General features: G+C 40.3%; 1 protein-coding gene across 2 annotated transcripts in view; it reads right to left on the bottom strand.

The window, feature by feature from the left end:
- Window positions 1–22642, bottom strand: part of LOC124802950 (centromere/kinetochore protein zw10 homolog) — a 209946-nt gene that overhangs the window by 55958 nt on the left and 131346 nt on the right. For both annotated transcript variants that reach the window (XM_047264039.1, XM_047264040.1), the window contains exons 7-9: window positions 17381–17587; window positions 6686–6823; window positions 339–472 (exon numbers count right to left, since the gene is read on the bottom strand). In XM_047264039.1, the coding sequence (XP_047119995.1) occupies window positions 339–472; window positions 6686–6823; window positions 17381–17587 (479 nt within the window). The remainder of the gene's footprint in view (window positions 1–338; window positions 473–6685; window positions 6824–17380; window positions 17588–22642) is intronic.

Below are 22642 nucleotides of genomic sequence, written 5' to 3'. Positions count from 1 at the left end.
AACTGCCAGACAGGAACACAATCATGGGGCTCAATACTGAAATTGGTACACTCTGTGTGGTGATGGGTGAACAACCTTTAGAAAAGTATGCCTCAACAACAAATGTGCGCTCCACCTTCATCCACTCCATGATGCCAAATTAAGCAAGCAGAGCTACAGCTTTATGCTAAATCTTCTCGAATGTGCCTACCCCCATCCTCCTTGGAGCAATCATCACCTCAGGGCAAATTCAGACAAGCACCATCCTGTATTGAGACTGACTTTAGAAAAAAAAAAATAGCAAAAACAAAAGTGTTCAGTACAGAAGTGAATCACTTTAGGAAGAGCAATCAAATTACCTGAAAAACTTGTGGTGCTCTAGCTGTTACTAAACCAAACACTCTCACAAGCATGACAGCAGTTTCAGCTGGAATATCTTCAATTGTTAAAATTCTGGTGATGATCTCCTCTATGAATGCATTTACCAGGCACCCTAGAACAAATATAACAACAGTTTTTTAAAAATATATCAACTATATGCACTGTAGTGAATATGCAGCACTGGAAGACACAAGCTATAAAACTGTGTGACTGTGGAAAGCACGCAGAGTTAAGTTATGTAGAACAGATCTTTGTGTGTACATGTCATGAAAATTTTAGAATCCTAAAGAGAAAAGTAAATCACACATTATATTTATAATAAATTTAACACATCAAAATCATTCAGAATAGATTTCAATACCAAGCTTCACGTCATATCGCATATGGAAACTGGCGGGCTACTAGCCTCTACTGACAATTTAACTTCTTTTTCAAATTTTGGGAATCTATAGCCTCACCTGTTCTTGCTAGCTTGGCTTTTAGTTGCTGCAACCATTAAGTGAAGTCAGCAAAATTATTTCTGTACAGAAGGGAATATCAAGCAATAAGCACATCATTTTCCTGGCAATTATCCATTGTCATCAGTAACTGGGCCAAATGTAAACTAGCTGACAAATGAATGACAGCCTACAAATACAACATGCCTGATGTTATAGGCTGTAATGTTAAAGAGTGGGTGGAGAAAAATTACAACAGTCATAATAAATCATAGTTTTATTCTCAGAGAGCTTCGTTTGCATGAAAATGCAATCTGTATAAATACTCGCAACAAGCTAAACATTGTAAGTATCAAACCAGCTGTGCCATTGGTACCTACTTCACTATGCTCCTGTGTCTCAACATCAGTATCTTAGAAATTCATATATGAATGCTTGGTCATCAGCACGTGTTTGTTAATCACAATCTGAACTTGTGCAAACTGCTGCTATTAACATCTCATTTCCTCTGCATCATCATAACTCTCAATTTTTTCCCTTTAACTTAAATTCTGTTTTACTTTGCGGTAACTCATATTGTTATATTGCCTTGGAACCACTAACTTACCTCACTTTCCCCCCTCTCGCTCCCCCCCCTCCCCCGCCCCTCCTATCCAGCAATCCAGGCTTCTTATCTTAGTTTGTGCTTCCCCATTTCCTACAGGTGATGACCTTAGGTCCCAGTTGTAAAGTAAATTCTACTTCCAAAGTCTGATTGGTCTTGCAGCATACAGGAATAATATAGTGAAAGTATCATGGTTCAATGCAAACAGCATTGACGAACTACAGCTAATTTATGACTACAACTAACAGAGACTAGCAAGAACATTAACAACAAATCAAAATACCATATCAGTTAAAATATTTAATACAAAATCCACACAACATCTATCAGAAACACTAACAATACATTTATTACCTTCTGAGAGGTAAGAGGGTATATCACATAATGACGTGTGGTGGCTTGCCATGGGAGGAAACGAGACAGCCTGCTGAGTAAGTGAAGCCATTTAATGTATCAGAGAGGACAGGAAATATAAGCAATGTGGTGATACTTTTCCTGTACTGATTGGAAAAAAAGCATTAACTGCTGAGAATACACAATTTGTTATAATAGTTTATGAAAGAGATGCTGCAATGTTTTAATTATCTGTGAACTTCAGTCCGTGCTGAGCAAGATTGTGAAGAATGGGAAAAATATGATATAGTTCAATGGAGCATGTTCCAAATTTGCTATGAAAGAAAAGAGAGCTTCATCACCCATCTAAACCAAGTTACTTATTTTCAGAGTTCAGAGGGCATTAAATTATAGTTTTCAATAATCCACAGACTTTTTTTGGAATTTCTGTGTAGTAAAATGAGGGCTTGCCAATTACAGCCTAATCTGGATTTGGGAATGGGAGAAGATATTCCAGATAGTAGTAATGTCCAGAGATTTTAGTTGTTCTCAGTGTAATACCATTTCCTCACGTAGGTCCTAAGTTTAGAAATCTCCCTTCTTAATTGATTAAACAGTCTGTGGTTGGCGTATGGTAAGCAGTATCCACTTTCCAATTTTTCATTGTATAAAGAATTCTCTGGATCTTTTCGGTACAATTTCTTCCAAAGCTGAACAAGTCTGGCCTTTGGGATAACATCCAGGGGTTTGATGAAGCTCCTCCTCAATCTCACATGTTTAACAGTGATGGGATGGTCCTACATGCATTGTCTCGAGTCAAGTATATGCTTTTCCTTTCACACACTTCCAAACAGCTCTTCTTAGACCTGGTGGAGCTGTATCAACAATCTGGTACTGAGATAGGTTATAACCACCCTGTCACAGCTCTTCTAGTTTCTTTTAGTGTGTCCTAGATATGCTTTGTGTGGGCTGATACTTATTCAATCTGCCATAAAGCTTAAGCACTTGGTGATAAAATGTAGCAAGTTTTGGATTGACTCCCCAGTGAGTCCCTTGTGGGTATTCTATTCACTGCGTAGATCACTTCTATCAGTTCCTAGCAGAGCTGCTTGTAACAGAGGATGTGGTCAAGTTTAGCTGTTGGATACATCAGGTTTGATTATGCTTTAGCCTGAATTCTCTCTGGGGAATATTAAGATGTCAGTTACCCTATATGCTGTGTAGATGAAAACAGCAGAATTGGACATCGCTGGGATTTGCTTCGAGAGTGTTTCCTTCCAATTATATAGCAACAAGTTACAAAGCTTCTGTCAACTACACTTCAACCTGTTAAAAAAAGGTAGAGGGATCATTAAACCCTAATGTTATGTCAATGACTAAATCATTAAGGTTGGAGCACAGGCTCAGATTGGGGAAGAATGGGAAAGGAAATTGGCTATGCTCTTTCAAAGAAACCATCCCTGCATTTCCCTGGAGCGATTTAGGGAAATCACAGAAAAATTAAATGTGCATGACTGGACAGGAATTTGAACCACCAACCTCCTGAATACAAGTCCAATGTCTTAGCACCATGCCAATGAGCTTTTCAAATGTTCTACTTTGGGGAATTATTACCGTGTAATTGCACAGTCAAATCAACATGTTCCCTGAGTATTTGGGACATTTTTCTTACATTGCAGAACATGTGGAAGACAGGACGCTTCCCTGAGGCAGCCCACTCTTCTGGTTCCTTCAGCGGCTTTTGTTTTCCCTTCCTTCATTTTCCTCTTTTCTTGGATTGTCACACAGAAATGTCTGATTACAAAGGGCACAACTTGTTCGGTATGGAAAGTACTCAACTCAGAACTTGTAATTCACATTCTCAGTTTTATTAGTAGCTGAAGATAATGGTGAAAAATTATAATAAATAAAAACAGTCCACACAATCTGGACAGGAAACATTTATGGAAACTGATACATCTGTTCTGCAGCATCTCCTACATGGGACTGGTAACAACAAAATATTTGGTCAGGGTGTACAGTTTCCTGAACAGCGTCCGACTGTTCACCATGTCACAGGCAGACGTTGGATCTATGAAGGCAACCCCAGTGACTAGGTTTCCTTTCAAATTCATTCTTGATACGTCGGCAGCCACAAAGCATCTACCAGACCTAAAACCAGCTTGTTTGGGAATTAAATTTTCATCTACGCTCACAACTATTATAAACTGTCCTTTCAAATGTTTTGTGCACATGGAACTAAAGAGATCATGGACAGAAGTTCTTGGGCTCAGTGGGTTCCTTTCCAAGCTTTAGTACAGCAACACAATGTGCCAACCATCAAATCTTTGGGAACTGGACTGTGTACAGATAGCTGTTCATTATCCTGTAAAAACTACTCCTTGCCACTTGGTCTGAAATTTTTTCATTGTTCTACCTTTCATCATCCAGAGTTGTAGCTACGAAGCTAAGTTCGCAAACAAAAGATCAGTGAGGCCAAAATGAACTTGAGGAAAGCAGTGCAATAAAAGTCAATGAATTCAAAAACAACATTCTGTTTACTGATATTACTAGAAAATGTAAAACATTTTGGCTTAGTCAGTACATTGACCATTCTGGTACCAAAACAGAGGATGTCAGAGAAAAGACCTCAATACAAATTCAGTCTTCCAAAAGTGTTTCACTGATGAAGATTATATTGTGGTTCAATACTATGGTCCACACTTTCAATCACCTCAAGACCATCAAAATTACTGTTACTGAAATAAGTTATTGTGGAAAAGAAAATCAATTAAAATCGTACGATAAAGAAAAGATGTAACTGGACCTGCTGGTATACTTGTACAGTTATGTAAAGGTAAAATAAGGGAAAAGCAACATCTCACCTACAGCATACTGATGTGCGGAGCACTCAAATACATTGAAAACAGAATTTACACTAGCTTTCAAACTCTTGCTCTTTTTATAGTAAAAGTTCACATATTCACACAGGACACCCAAATTTTGTGGCCCAAACAAACGTTTATGTGTGTACATTTTTACTATAAAAAGAGCAAGAGCTCAAGAGCTAGTGTGAATAGCGTTTTCTGTTACAAGTTTCTATGCTCCAGACATCAGTCCACTGTAGGTGAGTGGCTGACTTCCCCTTATTTTATGAACTCTTCCATCCAGGCATTTCTGTTACTGCTATACAATTCTAATAGAATGTACAAAAGAATTTGCTTCTTTTCAGCAGCAGTTTATCACAGGTTGCTGGAACAAAAAAGCATTCCAAGCAACAGAAAAAATACACACATGCAGGTAGTACTCATTTTCAAGAAGAGCTATTAAGATTGTACACAAAGCTAGAAACAAATGCCGTTTGCATCAGTCCATTGTGTAATTATGCAACAAATTGTGTGTTCCATATTATGATCATTCTGGAATCAAAAATCAACACAGGTGTGGCTACGCCTTTTCTTGACTATATCCTTCCTTCCAGGAGTGCTATTCTGTTAAAGTAGGTGGGAAGTCTGAGGCTTTTAGAAATTAAAAGAGAGATACAGGCAGAATTTAAGTTGTGAGCTGCAATGAAAGATAGACCAAGGCAGCTGTCAGTAACAGCACAGCTTGTAAAACGAATGGATCTGGATTTGAGTTCCTATCAAGCAATAGCTTCAACCTGTCTGAAGATTTTGACAAAGATAATGTCAATAGAAGGATTTTTTTAATCAATAGAAGGATTTTTTAATTAAGTCTGGACCTGACTGTCTCATATTTAAGATTTAAGAACACATCTCCATGCAATGTTGAGAGGAGTTGTAGTAGGTGCCTTCCCAAATTGTGACAATCATCATCATTATTATTATTGTCATCATTGTATCTATCATCTACAGCAGGGCGTCACTGACTGGAACAGCACCCTTCACATTAAATTAAGTATCAAAACCACTTGGGTCATACATGGACAAGTACATACCTATATATAATGAGTCGATCAGCTTCAAGATTGCCATATAAATTAACAGAGAAGTCTGAGGAACACACATCTTCTATAGGACATTCTCGGCCATACAAGCAGACGTCTGTTTAATACAAATCATCTGGAATTTCGATAGACGTGTTGCTGTTTGAAGTACGTATTTGGACCTTGTTACTTGGTTTTTTCTCTCAATACTTTTTAATACAGGTAAGAGCTCCCTTGATTCCTTATGCGCATCATCTCCTCCCCCTCCCCCCTGCCCCCCCCCCCTCCCTCACAACAACAGTTTGCTATGACTTGTTTCCGTTCTAAACCTCCTCCTTCTACTGAGTTTATTTGATGTGTCACCTTACTTTCAAATCTGTTAACTAGAACTTCCCAGATAAAATTTAACTGGTTTTCCAACTGTATTTATTTTAGTGCTATTCAATCACCACGGTATGTTTACACCAAGCCATTATGTTACACCTCTTAAAGATGCAAAATATATTTTTAGACATCTACTTCTGGAGTCTATCATCCCTCTTTAAGGCTTTCTCAAGTTTAGCCCTATTCTCTACTTAAGTAAAAAATTCAGTGCAACAGCAGTTGCAAGTTGGGAAACATTATGGCTTGTAGCTGCAAAATGTGCCTGTCATTAAGGAATTTTAAAGCTTGGTTGGTATTTGAACTTAAAGAATTTTTTAGTGGAGAAAGATGTGTTGCCAATAAAGGGAATGGAAGACAGAAACGTATTGAAAACTGTTAAGGTGATACTTAAGTCCTGGGTGGATTACAAATAATAGATAGTCTGAACAGTCAACAGACACATGAACAAGCTTGAAAAGTTCTTTCAAATGATGCTTCAACATCAGCATTCTATTACACCCTTTTTGTTACATGCCACTACATACACATTTTTCAGATAAAAAAAAAATAAATAAATAAATAAATAAATAAATAAAAAATAAAAAAGCCCACACACATTAAACATCCTTAACCTTACAGATATTGGATCACAACAATATTTACCAATGCTTTTGCAGTACACATTTGTAGGCAATACACCATTCCAAACCTTCTGTAGCAACTCAAGTTGTCGCAAGCATTGTCTTATAGATTTTTCTACATTTGGATCTTGTTTGCATTTTTCACCAAGGTTAGTCAGACCTAAAAAAAACAGACAAATTTCATATTACAAAGAGTTTATTAATACTTACACTAACAACAACAATAACAACAAAAGTGACATTAATTATTGATGATGACAATGATGATGATAATGATGATAACTGTGGTGTCCTCAAGTACCAAGTGTGGTGCAGGTGGTATCGACCACCGCAGAGATACTGCACAGGAAAGCAATATCACAAGGCACCAATGAGATGCTAGGAAGAAGCCATACCTCCACTAGTTCCAAAATGCCACCACCAAACCTATGTCCTGAAGTAGTGCTGCTAGAGGCCAGGAGGACAGTTCTGTTTGAGGTCAATTCCTGTCCACTTACAGGAAGTTCCTGTCTGAGTAATGTCATCGTGCTACTTACTCAACATGACATGACCCGTGTCAACAGTAGGGAGTGAAGAATGTTCCGTCTCCTGTGAATTGTGCCTATGCGCCAATGATATCAGAACTGTGTCAACAAATGTCTATAAACTTGTGTTTTATTGTGACTCTATTGAAGCCACAATATGGCCTTTCTCAACTTTTATCAATTTGCCACTGAGTAATCATGGCTCACTTAGTCTGTTCTGATCTGCAAATTCACATGTGCAGTTTCGTAGCTACACACTACAAAATCAAGCATGATTCGACTGCAAAATTGGTGTACAAGAATGTACCACTGGAAAACAGTTTGACTTTTGGCAAAAAACAATCGTATTATAAATATGAATATCAAAGCTCAGTAGGCAAATGAATATAGGTTAAGGTATTCACACTGAAAAATAATTACTTATTAATTACTAGCAAACCATTCTGACATTGTGCTACTAGAAAAACGTAGCCACATCACATGACTTATCAATGCAGATAACTGACATTGCAATCCCAAACTTACACCTAAAGCACATGGAGAAGATAAATACACTGTCTTAAAGGAATAATTGGAGACAGCATGACATACTACAGCTTTGTACAATACCACATGAGAAATACCTTGCATATTATATGGGCAGCGTGGGGTAGCCACATGGTGCCTTGCTATGGTTCGCGCAGCTCCCCTCGTCAGAGGTTCAACCCCCCCCCCCCCCCCCCACCCTCGGGCATCGGTGTGTGTGTGTGTGTGTGTGTGTGTGTGTGTGTGTGTGCGCGTGTGTGTGTTTTTTTTGTCCTCAGCTTAAGTCAGATTCAGTATTTAAGCCTAGGGACCAATGACCTCAGCAGTTTGGTCCCATAGGAACTTATCACCACTATATGGAGGTCTAAAGGAATTTTTGCATGCCAATAGAACTTTCAAGGTTGAAGGAGAAATATGTGGTACTTGCAATGAAATAGAGTTGGGAAAATTTGTGGGAGCCAAGATTAAAAATGAGGGCCTCAGTTTACAGCAACATCATTTTTTCACTGTAAATTATAGTTTGGTATGTTAAATTATAATAAAAAATGATAACATGGTCTCGCAGAAGGTTGACAATCATGAGAAACAGATTATAAGGTATACACAACAGCAGTATTAAGACAACAAAGTTTCTCTCACAGTTCCATTAACTATGTTGCTACCATTGGCACTTCTATTGAAATATAAGAAAAAAACTGATGAATTACACTTATTGCTAAGCAAGATTTGAACAGACAGCTAAAACAATCTTTGCAGCAGGGGATGATCTCTGTGTAATGCAGATACAGAGTAGATGATAAAAAGTCTCTCTTACGGCTCTAATTTTGGCTTATGCGGATAGCTCATAATGTGAACAATGAGTAGCTGTACATTGTGAGTGTTATAGCTTCCTGGATCTGACAAATGAAATTTATTAACTCAGCATACATCTTACAAAACAATTACTCAAATTATTTCAACACCGCACAAAATATCAAGTAAATTTAGCTTGGTAGTTTAAATCTACACTCTGAAAGCAGAGAACAATCACAAAGTTGCCAAACAGTTCTCACAAGCTGTTACATCTCAGTTACACAAGCAGCAAGAAGAAAGCATTTCCATTTACAACATGGTACTCGAGTGGGTCCAGACTTCTCATGCTGCCTTAGCTGCAATGCCAAGCCTTCAGGTCTTGAATATCGCTGAACATGAATCTGAAGGAGCATCGAAATACCAAAAGCACACCATATTTTCAGTTTTATTTCCCATTTCCATAACTAGGGCAAGCAGCCAAGTGTCACTGCCTTAGTTTAGGCAAGAAGTCTTTGTGGGCAACTGCGACCGTGTTGGCACTAATGATTATGTACTTGTTTCCATCACCAAAATCTTTATTTAAGTTCTAATAGCATGTTTTGCATTACCCCTTCATCAGATCTGTGGCATAAGAATACAACTTAAGATACAATTGCTTTATTGTAACGTATCCTCAACTGGTAAGTTTAATAATAGGGCAACCAGAAATGTGTTATGAGAAGTTAAATAAAAATTTTTGGTAACCAAGACAAGTGTATTATCACAAGTGACCTGGGAATAATGTTTCAGTCCACTTGTGGCACACATCGCCATGAATAAAGCGCAGTTGTGATTTACTGATTAGAGCTCGGCACAGATTTTCTTTGAAGTGCCTCAAATTTGACACAATTTGCTCCTAATTTTGTTAAGTCCTGTTAGTTTAATACCAATTAGGCCTCTTAGCCTACCAGTTTGTAAACATAAGAAATATACAGGTGCATTTGTTAAACTAGCAAGCTGCTTTCGTAGTACTACAACTGAGGCTGAATATGACTCAGTCAGCAAGACAAATTTTAATTTCAGTCCACTGACTGGTGACATACTGAATTAATTATGAATTTCTGTAGCTTTTGCTTGTCTCAAGAATTATGGCATGTAAGCAAATAATGGAAGGTTAGGTTTTAATGTCTCATTGATGACAAAGTGACTAGTGATGCTACAAAAGGTTGGAAGAGTGATGGAAATGTTCTTTTTTTCCCCAAAGAACCATCCTGCACTTGCCTTAACCAGTTTAATGAAATCATGGAAAATTTAAATATGGGTGGCTGTAGGAGTATTTAAACCCTGCCCATCCCAAATTTGCATGTATTTCAATTGTCACCTTTGTTACTTAATACTGTTTTGTATGAGATAATACAGCTGATAGTCTCCACTCTGAACCAGATGTACTGGCCATCACTCTGTACACATTCTTCAATGGCACAGACAGAGTAACTTGTAAGAGTTCTGGTGAAATAAGATAGTCAGTGTTATATTTTTTTTTGACCTCATACTGACCACATTAGTTTCTATTTCAAGGAGAAAAGAATCCTCCTCAGAAAGTATAATGAGATACCAACAATTTAATGAAATATATTAAAAGAAACTAGAAGGTATGCTGAACTCTAAAACCATTCACAGGTTTCATGGTAAGTGTGTGATTTGTTTCTCTCCTTGTAATGTAAAACCCATTTTACTATAAAGAGAGAAATACAACCTCTTAGTATTCTGTAGCTTAATGTGATAGCCGATATTAACGGGCAGGCTCTTTGTCAATGTGTTTCCATTTTATTGCTAGTTAGCTTTAGCCTCTTTTCAGACTTACAGAAATGGTAATAAAATTCAATGTGGTATCCTTTCAGCATTAAACACTCCTTTAGGTCATGAACCACACTTCATCTCTGATCTCTGGCCTGTGCAAGTAGTTTAACTACAATTGCAAGATGCAGGAAAGCTTTGGTAACATTGCAATCATTCAGTAATTTCCCAGTGTGTCACTGAATTATCTAGGTAAATTCACTAGATGTTCTTGTCATTTCAAACAAATATTCCAAATGAAAATAACCAATTTTTGAAAATATAATCTAATTGGATTGATAAAAAATTCTACTCGCCAATCAGCAGAAGGAGGACACAATATAAAAAGTACTATGCAAGCTTTCAGAGCCTGTTTCCCTTATACAGACACACTATGTATTCCTTTCGCTTTGCAGCCTCCTCCTCTTTGCTTAGTATAAGCATCTCATTTGACCTCTTAATACTTATGCATATGCTTCTCTTTTCTCCAAAGGTCCCTCTAATTTTGTATACATTGCTCCTATCTCCTGTACCTGCTGCATTTTTATATATTTCTCCCTTAGTCAATATCTTGTGCATTATCCAAGAATTCCTACTGAGCCTTGTTGTTTTACCTATTTGGTACTCTGGTTCTTTTGGTAGTTCCTCTCTCAAGGTTTATTTTCTACTATGTTCCTTAACTCTGATTCAAACAATTGTTGCCAATGCTACCTTAAACTCTCAGCAACCTTATGTTCTTTCAACTCATTCAGGTCCCATTTTTTAATTCCTACCTTCCTGCAATTTCTCCAATTTTAATCAGTAGTTTATAACCATTAAATTATGGTCAGTGTACACATCTGCCCATGGATATGTTTTCAGTTTAAAATATGGTTTTGAAATCTCTGTCTTAGTATTATGTAATCTATCTGAAACCTTCCTATGTTTCCAGATCTCTTCCCTGTATACAATCTTCTTGCAGGGTTCTTAAACCAAGTATTAGCAATGACGAAATTGTGCTTGGGGCAAAATTACACCAGAGAACTTTCCCTTTCATTCATTTCATTCAGTCCATGTTCTCTTACTGTTTTTCCTATTCATCCTTTTCCTACTATAAAATTACTCAATTAAATTTCCGTATATCTCAACTATCTGAACAATTTCTTTTATGTCATTGTACACTTTTTCACTCTCTTCAACTGTGGAGATAGTAGGCATATAAACTTAACTACTGTAGTGCATATTGGCTTCATGTCTATCTTGACAAGGATAATGCATTCGCTATGCTGTTCATAAGTAGTTTACCACCATTCCTATTCTCTTATTCGTTATCAGACTTATTCCTGCACTATTTCTATTTGTTTTTATGTTGACAGCCCTGTACTCACCTGACTGGAAGTAGTGCTCTCTCTGCCACTGCACTTCATTAATTCCCACTACATCTAACTTCAACCACTCCATTTCCATGTTTAATTTCTATTGCATACCTACACCATTAAGGGATCCAACATTCCATGCTCCAACCAGTAGATTGGCAGTTTTGTTTGTCCTAATGACACATGAATAGTCCCTACCCAGAGATCCAAATGGAGACTACTTGGCCTCTAGAGTAATTTACACAAGAAAATGCCATCATCATTAAGCAGTATAGTAGAGATATATGTCCTCATGAAAAATAACGGCTGTAATTTTTGCTAGCTTGCTGCTTCTTGTAATACTGATACAGCAAGGCCATGTTGACTAATGTTATGAAGCCATATCAGTCAATCATTTACACCTGTACCCTTGCAACAACTGAGAAGGCTGCTGCTAATGCATGTTTGTCTAGCCTCTCCACAGATACCCCTTCAATGTAGCTGGACATACAGTATGGCTATCTGTATCATAAAGGCATACAAAGCTATCCCACCTCAGCAAGGTCCATAGTTTGTAGGGGGGGTGGGGAGTTTTAAAAAAAAAGGTCGACAACATAATCATCACCAGAATATTTGGCGTTTGTTGGCAGTTTGAGGCAGTTCTTTCTGATTGTGGGCATACTATCATAAAGCACTGGATCCGAATTTTAGTTGACAGGAGAGCAAGTATGTCTCTCACACATTTACTTCTTTTCTAACAATGAGACTGGCTGTATAATGGGGACATCCAGAAGAGTTAGAGTAATGGTATAGGGAATTGTGATTGAGTGTCATATGGATTAACAAATAAACTATAGATGACAGTTAAAATCAGTTTTGAATTCTCCTGTGGCGGATTTTGATAGTTGCATGTGACCTCATGGATAATATTAGGAATGTAAATGAAATGTTCCCTCTACTCTTCTTGCTGATCCCTGATGACAAATGACTGACAATTGGCGGAGTCAGACACAGTTGCTTCCACCAAATAACTACTTGTGAACCCCCATATGCTTCTGTGTAAACAAAACTTTAAGAAGCACTACAACACACTGTAGTGTTATGGTCTACATAACGCGTGATTGGATTTCAAAAAAGCTAGCTTTGTTACTATCCAGGAGCCAATCAACACTATATAATGCATTAAACCTAAATAAATTTAGTCACACATTCAGTGTACGCAGGCAGGAATTTACAGTGAAATAACATTCACTTCTCATGGTATTATAATCTACAACAGAGTTCATTTGCAGAAAACGAAGTGTCACTTCTCATGACTCTCAATCATTTATTACTGAAATAATATCTGTCTGTGAGAATGTTTAAATAGGCTAACTAGCATCAAGTGATTGCATAAACATCAGAAAATCAGTTAAATTATTAAATGTGGCTTTAGCACAAGTCAAAAGTTGAAGTTCCATAACTGTAAACTGACGATAGTCTAATTGCATATCACCATCAAAGTTAACTGCAGAACAGTTATAAAGTTTAGATGAAGTCACCTGACATGAAATATTCAGATCCTCATGCTAAAAATGTTTCTAAGTATATGCGATCAACACACACAGAATTTTACAAATCAGTGACCAAATACTTAGAAATATTTCATAGGAGATTAGGTTCTGGGTAACAGGCTGAAGGTGCTGGTCTATCAGAGTAGAGATTCTCTCTTTGGGAGCACAGTAACTGGCCACGATGAGGCATCCTGGGTGGTTGGGTTCATGGACTTTAGGAAGCATGTAAAGGGTAGGAGTGTGGGGAGTGGTAAGGATGAGGAGAGACATGGACTCCGGGGAGAGGTTCTGGGATGGGCCTATGGATTTGAGGAGGGACTGGAGTATGAAAAATATAATATACAGGGTGTCCCAGCTATCTTCTCCACCCAAAATATCTCTGGAACAATAACAGCTATTGGAAAACGACTTTCACCGGTATCAATGTAGGGCTGGGGCCCATGAATGTACATATTTGGAAACATTCTAAAACGAAAGCATATGTGTTTTTTAACACAAACTTATGTTTTTTTTTAAAATGGACCTCCTATATTTTTTCTTCAGCAATCCATAGCATGACCAAGCACATACACAATGGCGTTGATTGCATCGCAATATTCCCATTACATCCCGAGATATTGAGACGCGAAGTTGACGCTTAAAACACCCGACATGCGCTGCTAGCGCACGTCCTGAGGCTCAGGCGTGAACCCAATGCTGCCCGTAATCGCGATGTGATTGACATGCGTAATCACACTTCCATACTTATCAAGAGGTCCGAAACAAATAATACGGCCTGCTGCCATCCTGCATTAACGTCGTACATTCCAGCAGGTATTTATCCCATAGGCTAGGGGTGATGCGGTTCTGTAACATATCTGTGTACTGCAACGTTAGTCACAAAGTTAACTTCGCTTATTGTTAATCCGTTACTAAAAAGGTATTGCCGTTCAATGTTAAAACTTTACTTTACTGTAGATCTAGCGCAAGTGACAGTTAATCATTCACTCATAATAGCAAAATTCATGTTGATGTTTTTAGTGAAACGAGTAAGTGAACTAAAAGTTTTACCGTTGTCTAGGTAAAAATCTTTTGATTTGGGAAGTTCAGGTAGGACATAGAAGATGAATGTAAACATGTTTGACCAATTAGTTTTATTATCACATAATTATCAATGTTATGTTTATCTAATGCGTTAAATGACAAATTGTTGCAAACAAATGTTTCTTAACATCACTGGGTAAAATGGCCCTTTGTAGAAACTTCCACTGTGATACCAGCACTACATACTAAACATAGCGTTCACATTTCACGCTCAAAGTGATGCCCATTGGCTTGCATACATAGGGTCACTCTGTGGATGAAGGATGCGCTACTTCGTGCTACTGTTTCCTCTTTGATGGCTGTACAAGCATCAATAATGTGTTGCTTCATGTCCTCTGGTGTTGTTGGTTCATGTTGGTAAACAGCATCCTTCACTACTCCCCAAAGAAAATAATCCAGCGGTGTAAGGTCTGGAGATCGGGCAGGCCACCTAACTGGGCCACCTCGTCCAATCCACCTACCAGGGAACTTACGGTTCAGAAGTCGTCGTGCTCGTAAGGCGTTATGTGCAGGGCATCCGTCATGCTGATACCACATGACCATTCTCCGGTTCAGATGTACGGTGTCCAAGAGAACAGGAAGATTGTGTCGTATAAATCTGGAGTATTGTCTGCTATTTATAAAGAAAGGTCCGATAATGGTATCTCCAATAATCCCACACCAAACATTAACTTTCCACGAACGTTGATGCTCTACCTGACGGAGCCATTTTGGATTGTCTACGGACCAATAATGCATATTCCTCATATTGACAATTCCTTTGTTGGAGAATGATGCCTCGTCGGTAAAGAGAACATCTGCAAAAAAATTTGAATTAGTCAGAAGTTTTTGCTGAGCCCACCGACAAAATGTTACCCTATTGCGGAAGTCATTTCCATGAAGATCCTGGTAAGGATGAAATTTATGACGTTTAAAAATACGCTGTGCACTTGATTTCGACACACCAACTTCATGTTCAATTTGGCATGTGCAGATTTGAGGATTCAAAGCTATGGTAGCGAGCACAGCAACTTCAGCACGTTCATCTGTGCGTGTTCTAGGACAATGTCGAGGTCTTGGATTTAAGCTTCCCGTTTCACATAGACGAGATGTGAGACGACCAAACATCCGGTGCTAAGGCGATGGCTTGTCAGGGAATCGTCTTCTGTACAGTCGTTCTGCCTGAACAGCATTTCGTCCACTTACAACAGGGTACAGTACAAGTATGTAGAGTAGGGTAGAAAACAGACATATTAACATAATAATCATAATGTTTGCTAACAGTACTATCAACAAACAAGCAATCTCATAACGTATTTCCCGTCAACGTACATTCTCCATAGATCAGCAGCATTTCTACTATATCTTCATGTGTGTACATTATACTGTACAGTATAAGTTCCACAACACGTTTATTCACAATGTGTACTACCTCCGTGCCGTCACTAGATTACTCTGATGCATGACTACACTGGCAAGCGGTGTACTGCACGCCAAAGCAACAACAAATGGGATGCTCGGAGGGTGGTGGAGTACAGGAGTTTGCATGGGTCGCAAATCATAAACAAGGCGAAGTGGTAACTGTGGCAGTAGTGGGAACTACGTTGGACACTTGACTAGGTAGTCAGGCCCTGCGCGACAGGCACAATGGGTCATATAACGCATTAGATAAACCTTATTTTGGGTGTGCAGGATAAATAAGACAACCTGACAGGTGTACACCGATCGGTACTGGTTCATATTGTGTACGTAGATACGTAAAACATGCAAGAGGGAAACCATTATGTGCTTATGAGAGTGGATGGCACAGACCGTATTATTCATTTTGGACCTCTTGATAAGTATGGAGGTTTGATTACACATGTCAATCACATCGCGATTACGGGCAGCATGGGGTTCACGCCTGACCCTCAGGACGTGCGCTAGCAGCGCATGTCGGGTGTTTCAAGCTTCAACTTCGCGTCTCAATATCTCGGGATGTAATGGGAATACTGCGATGCAATCAACGCCACTGTGTATGTGCTTTGTCATGCTATGGATTGCTGAAGAAAAAATATAGGAGGTCCATTTAAAAAAAGATAAGTTTGTGTTAAAAAACACATATGCTTTCGTTTTAGAATGTTTCCAAATATGTACATTCATGGGCCCCAGCCCTACATTGATACCGGTGAAAGTCGTTTTCCAATAGCTGTTATTGTTCCAGAGATATTTTGGGTAGACAAGATAGCTGGGACACCCTGTATATTTAATACTCCAGTCTCTCCTCAAATCCTTAGGCCCATCCCAGAACCTCTCCCCCGAGTCCATCTCACTCCTTACCCCAACCACTCCCCGAACTTCTACCTTCTACATGCTTCCTAAAGTCCATAAACCCAACCACCCAGGACACCCCACTGGGACCAGTTCCCTCCTATATAAAAGATCACAAACATTTCCTCCACTGACTCTCCACAGTTTCTGTCCCTTTACCACAAGGTGTTCTGCTCATCATTATTTATGCCACCTCCCTTTACACTAATATCCCTAATGCCCATGGCCTTACCACTATTGAACACTACCTTTGCCAATGCCAGACGGATTCCAAACCAACAACCTCCTTCCTAGTCACCATGATCAACTACGTCCTCACCCACAACTACTTCTCCTTTGAAGGCATTACCCACAAACAAACCCAGGGTATGCCTCTGGATACTAGTATGGCACCAACTTAAGCCCAGCTATTCATGGGCTTTATAGAGGAATTCTTCCTAAACACGCTTTTCCCTTCTTTTGTAAGTGTGTGTTTTATCTAAGGTGAGCCATAATATTCATTCTCAGTTGACTGCATCATTCCTCAGTAGAGGAAATGCTTTTCCCTTCTTTGGTAACTGTGTGTTTTATCTAAGCTGAGCCATAATTTTCATTCTCAGTAGACTGCATAATTACTCAAATCTGTGCTTTGATCCATATGAAAAGCAGTAATGGTAAATTTTCTGCTAAATTTTCAAAAAAATTTCCAACACCACATATTTTGCGAAGACATATTTCCCAGCACTTATTTTACCTCGCACTATTTCTTAGTATTTGAAATCACTGCAACACCACTGCCTATGCAAAAAAGTACAAAACGTACCTGAGCTTCTGAGAATCTCCAGAATCTGTTTTCGTTGGCTCTGCATGTATTTAAGGAATACAGTGCCTCCCAGTTCACGTAGTTTAGGTACCTGGTCAACAAATGTTACAAAATGGCTTCCCAGAACTTTTGGTAGCCTGTCTCTGTAACTGTGGCCAAGTGTTAGAAGATGATGAGCTAAATACATGCAGTTGTTGTGGAAAAGGGCTGAAAACAAATAAAAATACAAAAATAACTATCAGTAACAAAAATAATCAATAAATTATTTATTTACAAAAAAAAATACCTTTACAATGACTAGAGGGAATAGAGAGAAATGGTGTTAGCTAATTGTAATAACTAACTGTATCATTTCCCTCTATTACCTCTAGTCATTGTAAAGATACTTATTTTAGTCAGATGAACTTTATTTAGTTATTTCCTTTAGTGGTTAACTATCTGCTGCAGTTTCTTCTGTCTGTGATCACTCACTATCTTGCAATTTTTATGCTGCTTACATTAACGTTCTCTTACAAACTAATCGTTTTCAATATTTCTCAATCTGGGAGGTGGCTCAGTGTCAGACTATCATATTAAGTAATAAGGCGCGCGCGTCTCTTTTTGGATCTTGTAGGTGCCCAATGGCGGGGGTCAATCAGTGCCCTTACATTTATTAAGACAAACAAATGTGGAGAGGGACTAAAATTGTTGCACTCTCATACACTCAAAATGACCACACAGTCACACTATCTCACATGCACTAAAACCAGTTAGGAGTGAAGAGTGCTAATCTAGAAATTAAAACACAGAGAAAACAAAACACAGACGGGCTAAAAGAAAAGCACAGGGATATGTGACTGGCTGACCACTTACAAAAAACTTGCGGGAGCCAGCCACCCTGTTGACAAATTAAAACATCTCCCTTAAATCTTGTTAAAAATGTTGGACAGTTCACAAAACATTAAAAACTTGAACCAAATTCGTCTGATCATTACATAAAATAGACTGCAGATTCGCTGGCAAATCCGTCGCAGTCCACTGGTTTGCAAATAAAATGCAGTCCACTAAAATGTGATGCATCGTGATCTGCATGCCACAAGCACCACATATTGGAGGGTCCTCTCGCTGGAGTAAGAATCCATGCGTCACAGGACTGTGGCCAATGTGAAGACGAGTACGGAGGACCTCGTCCCATCATTGTGGCTGGAAGGAATTATGCCACGGCCAAGTTGTGGGCCTTACAACAAGGAGCTTATCGTCAGTCACTTCCAGCCACTCCTCTTCCCGTCGACACAGGACTTTATACCTCAACAGCGAGGTGATAGCCTGCAGGGGTATAGCACACTGAAATACCTGAGGATCACGACACGCCCCTCGGCTGCTCGATCCGCCCTTTCGTTCCCCACAGTTCCCACATGCCCTGGTACCTAGCAGAAAGACACCTCCTTCCGCAGTCGCTGTAGTTGGAGGAGGGCATTCTGGATAGTCTGGGTTACTTTATCTGCTGGGTACAAATGCTGGAGAGAGTGAAGGGTGCTCAGAAATCTGAACAGACGAGAAATTGAACATTGGTAGAACATCTCATCTGCTCCAGCACCTGCAAGAGTGCATAAAATTCTATGTCGAAGATAGGAAATTTTAGAGGCAGTCTAAACTTGAGAAAATGATCGGGGAAAATGACAGAGCAACCAACGGAGGCCCCCTGCTTAGACCCATCTGTTGAAACAGCTACATGGTTGTGGTGCTCAGATAAAATGTTACAAAACATCACATTAAAAATGGAAGCATGAGTGCTATCTCTCCTGTACTGCACCAAATCTATAATCACTATGAGCCTCGTCAGTAACCAGGGCGGCAGACAACAAAAAAAACCCTGGATTTCGGGTTGTACTGGCTCTGCACCGAGTCACTCCAGCACAGGCTGCACCCAGATCTCAAATGGCATTGTGACTCATAGACAGTTAGAAAAAAAGGCACTCCAGAGGTTGATGAGCAACAGTAGGGAGTGCGGGTGAAGTTGGAGTTGCCAGGAACTTACGCGCCTGACTCACCATGAGGAGCTGGTGCCGGATGATAAGTGGCGGTTCCTCACGCCTCAGCACAGAGGCTGGGCACGAGAATGGTACGACAGGCACCCGTGGCCAGTCAAATCCCCCTCATGATGGACAGCATCAATGATCCTCAAATAAGAGGGCCTCACTGACCTATACACCAAATCTGGAGGAGATGCACCCTATCCACTGCCCAAGTCCTGTTACTGAGGCAGTTTGTGATGTTCAGTGCCTTCAAGGTTCTGGCTTTCAGGTCTCGCAGTTGTGGCAACCACGACGATCACGAGTCAGAAATGATGCCCAGAAACTGCTCTGTGTCTCTAGAATGTAGGATGGTGTCTCCCATATTCAAGGCAGACAAATTAAAAAGATGATGAGAATGATTAAAATGAACACACACACACACACACACACACACACACACACACACACACTCACTCTTACTGCAGAAAACTGAAAACCTGTCTTTGCAGCCCACTCCTCTAACCTCCGCACTGTAAGTTCCAACTACGGCTGCCATTGCAACACTGGAGGTGGAACAGAAAACAGCAAAATCATCCACAAATAAGGAGCACTGTACAGTACTGCTTACCATAGACGTGATACTGTTGATGGCTATAGCAAAGAGGATAACACTTAAAACACTGCCCTGTGGGACACCATTCTCCTGCTCAAATAGATCAGACTGCGTGTCACCATCTCAGGTCCTAAAATATCACTGAGACAGGGAAACCCTATGAAGATGGAGAGGTGGCAATGAAAGCCCCATTGATGTTGTTATGCACGAATACTGTGTCTCCAAGTAGTATCGTATACCTTAATTATATTGAAGAAAATGCCAATACAGTGATGCTTATGGAGGAAAGCCTGCTGAATGGCCACCTCTAGGAGGGTCAGGTTGTCAAAAGTGGACCGAAATCTTTGGAATTCACACTGAGAGTGGCTAAGGAATTTCCTGGTCTCTAACAACCAGACCAGACGATGGTTAACCATTTGCTCCGTGGTCTTTTCTACATGGTTCGTTAAGGCGATGCTCCGATAACTACTGGGACATGGGCTGTCCTTTCCTGGTTTGAGGATAGGGATCAGAAATGCCTCTCTCCACGAATTGGGGAAGTTGCCTGTTTGCCACATTAGATTAAAACATTTGAGGAGGATTTCCTTTGATTCTGCCGGCAAATGTCGATGCATGCAGTACCGGAAGTGGTCGTGCCGGGAGCAGTGTCTTAAGTGTCAGTCAGAGCCGATTTGAGTTTCCACATGGAAAAAGGGGAGTTCAACTTTTCCCTTTCTACAGTTGCATGCTAGCAATGAAAACCAGATCCTGGCTTGCATTCGCAGTAGTTTGTGCAAAATGCTTGGCCAGCATCTGAGCAATGTCTCTGGGTGCTGTTTGGAGGCACTCCTGTTTCAGCACTACTGCTATCGGTAAATGGCTATGTTTACTGGAAATCCTTTGGATGGCTCCCCATACTTTTGGGGAACAAGTGGAATGGTTGATGGAGTCCAGGAACTCTAGCCATGATCATTTTTTGCTCTCTTTAATGACCCGATTAGCCTTGGCTCTTGCGATTCGAAAGGCAGTGAGATTGTCCACTGTTGGGCGGCATTTAAACTGTCTAAGAGCTGCACGCTTGTCCCAGATGGCTGAATGGCACTCGTCTGTCGACCAAGGTACAGGTTGCCTCTTAAGAGGGCTGAAAGACTTTGGTATGGATACATCAGCAACGTGATGGATCACATGCATGATGTGATCCCCCCATTCCTGGATGGTGTCACAGTGTTCAAACACAGCCAATTGTCTGAACAGCATCCAGTTAGCCCTGTCAGTCATTCATGTTGGTGGCTTCTGTTACAGCAACACATCATCCAGTAGGTGAATGAGGATGGGGAAGTGGTCACTGGAATGTAGGTCATCAATGACCTCCCAGTGAACAGAGTCGGTGAGTGCTGGAGAGCAGAGAGAGAGGTCAATGGCTGAAAATGACCCGGTAGCAGCACAGAAATATATCAGAGTACCAGTGTTTAGGATACACAGCTCTCAGTCAGGAAGCTCTCCAACACTTGACCCCAAGTGCAAGTAGAGATTGAGCCCCACAGGACATGATGAACATTGAAGTCTCCCAGGAGAAGAAATGGTTAGGGGTGTTGTTCCATAAGATCTGTGACAGCCTCAGAGTCAACTTCATCTAGTGGAACAGAGCAAACTGTAAGCCTTCAATGTGCACGAATTTCAGCTGCAACTGCTTGCAGGTCAGTATCCAGGGGGAGAGCAGAGGAGTGGTGCCCATTATTGACAAACACGGTGACCCCCCTTTAGCACTTTCCCCAGTCAAGTCATGTTTGCGATATAGTGTATAGCCCCATAGTATAGGAGCATCAGATGCTTTTAAAGGTGTTCCCTGTAAACACAAGCCCAGGGGGCATTGCTATGCTAGGAGTTTCAATTCCTCCACATGTGACCTGAATCCATTCATGTTCCACTGTATAATGGGAGTCATCTAACAGGGTGGTAGTACCTTCATTCTGACTTCCTGTCAGAGAGAGGAGCCCACAATGGGTGAAGGCTCCGTTTTAGGTCAATATGATTTCCCCAGTCCAACATCAGCCTTCATCGCCTCAGAAGAAGGTTCGAGACAGATGTCAGACAGAATGACATCGACATCATCGGACTGGGTACCTCTTGTCTCCTTCAGCGGCACTTTGATTTCAATTTTTTGGTCTGAGGTGGCTTTGGAGCCACAACCTCAGAAGTGGTAGGGGGGTATCAGCACTGGACGGTGCACAAGACTTGATATGTGGAGGGGCAGGAAGGTCCACGATGGCAGCAACCAAGGCCTTTTCTGAGGTTCGGGGAGGGGGACAGGATTCAAAGCAACTGCAGCAGCACAAGTGCATTGACAAACACAGGTGCTAGTGCTGCCAGTAGCAACCTCTGTTTGTGTAATGTCATCAGTTTACAAGACTGACCATTTCAAAACAGAAGAAAATGAGGCAGTGAATATAGGTGGCTGCGTGGACTTGTATATCTTCTTGGCTTCACCATAAGGGATGCGCTTTGTCGTTTTGATCTCCTGCATCTTCCATTCCTCAAGGAAAACTCTGCAGTCCCTGCTCCACACAGGATGATCCCCAGAGCAGTTGACACACTCCGGAGGAGAGGATCAACCAATTCCCTCATGGGCAGCTTTAGCACATTTCCCACAAGTGACTTCTCCTTTACAACCAAGAG

This window comes from Schistocerca piceifrons, chromosome 6 (genome assembly GCF_021461385.2).
Source record: "Schistocerca piceifrons isolate TAMUIC-IGC-003096 chromosome 6, iqSchPice1.1, whole genome shotgun sequence".
Taxonomy (NCBI): domain Eukaryota; kingdom Metazoa; phylum Arthropoda; class Insecta; order Orthoptera; family Acrididae; genus Schistocerca; species Schistocerca piceifrons.
This window is presented reverse-complemented; position numbering and strand designations above follow the sequence as displayed.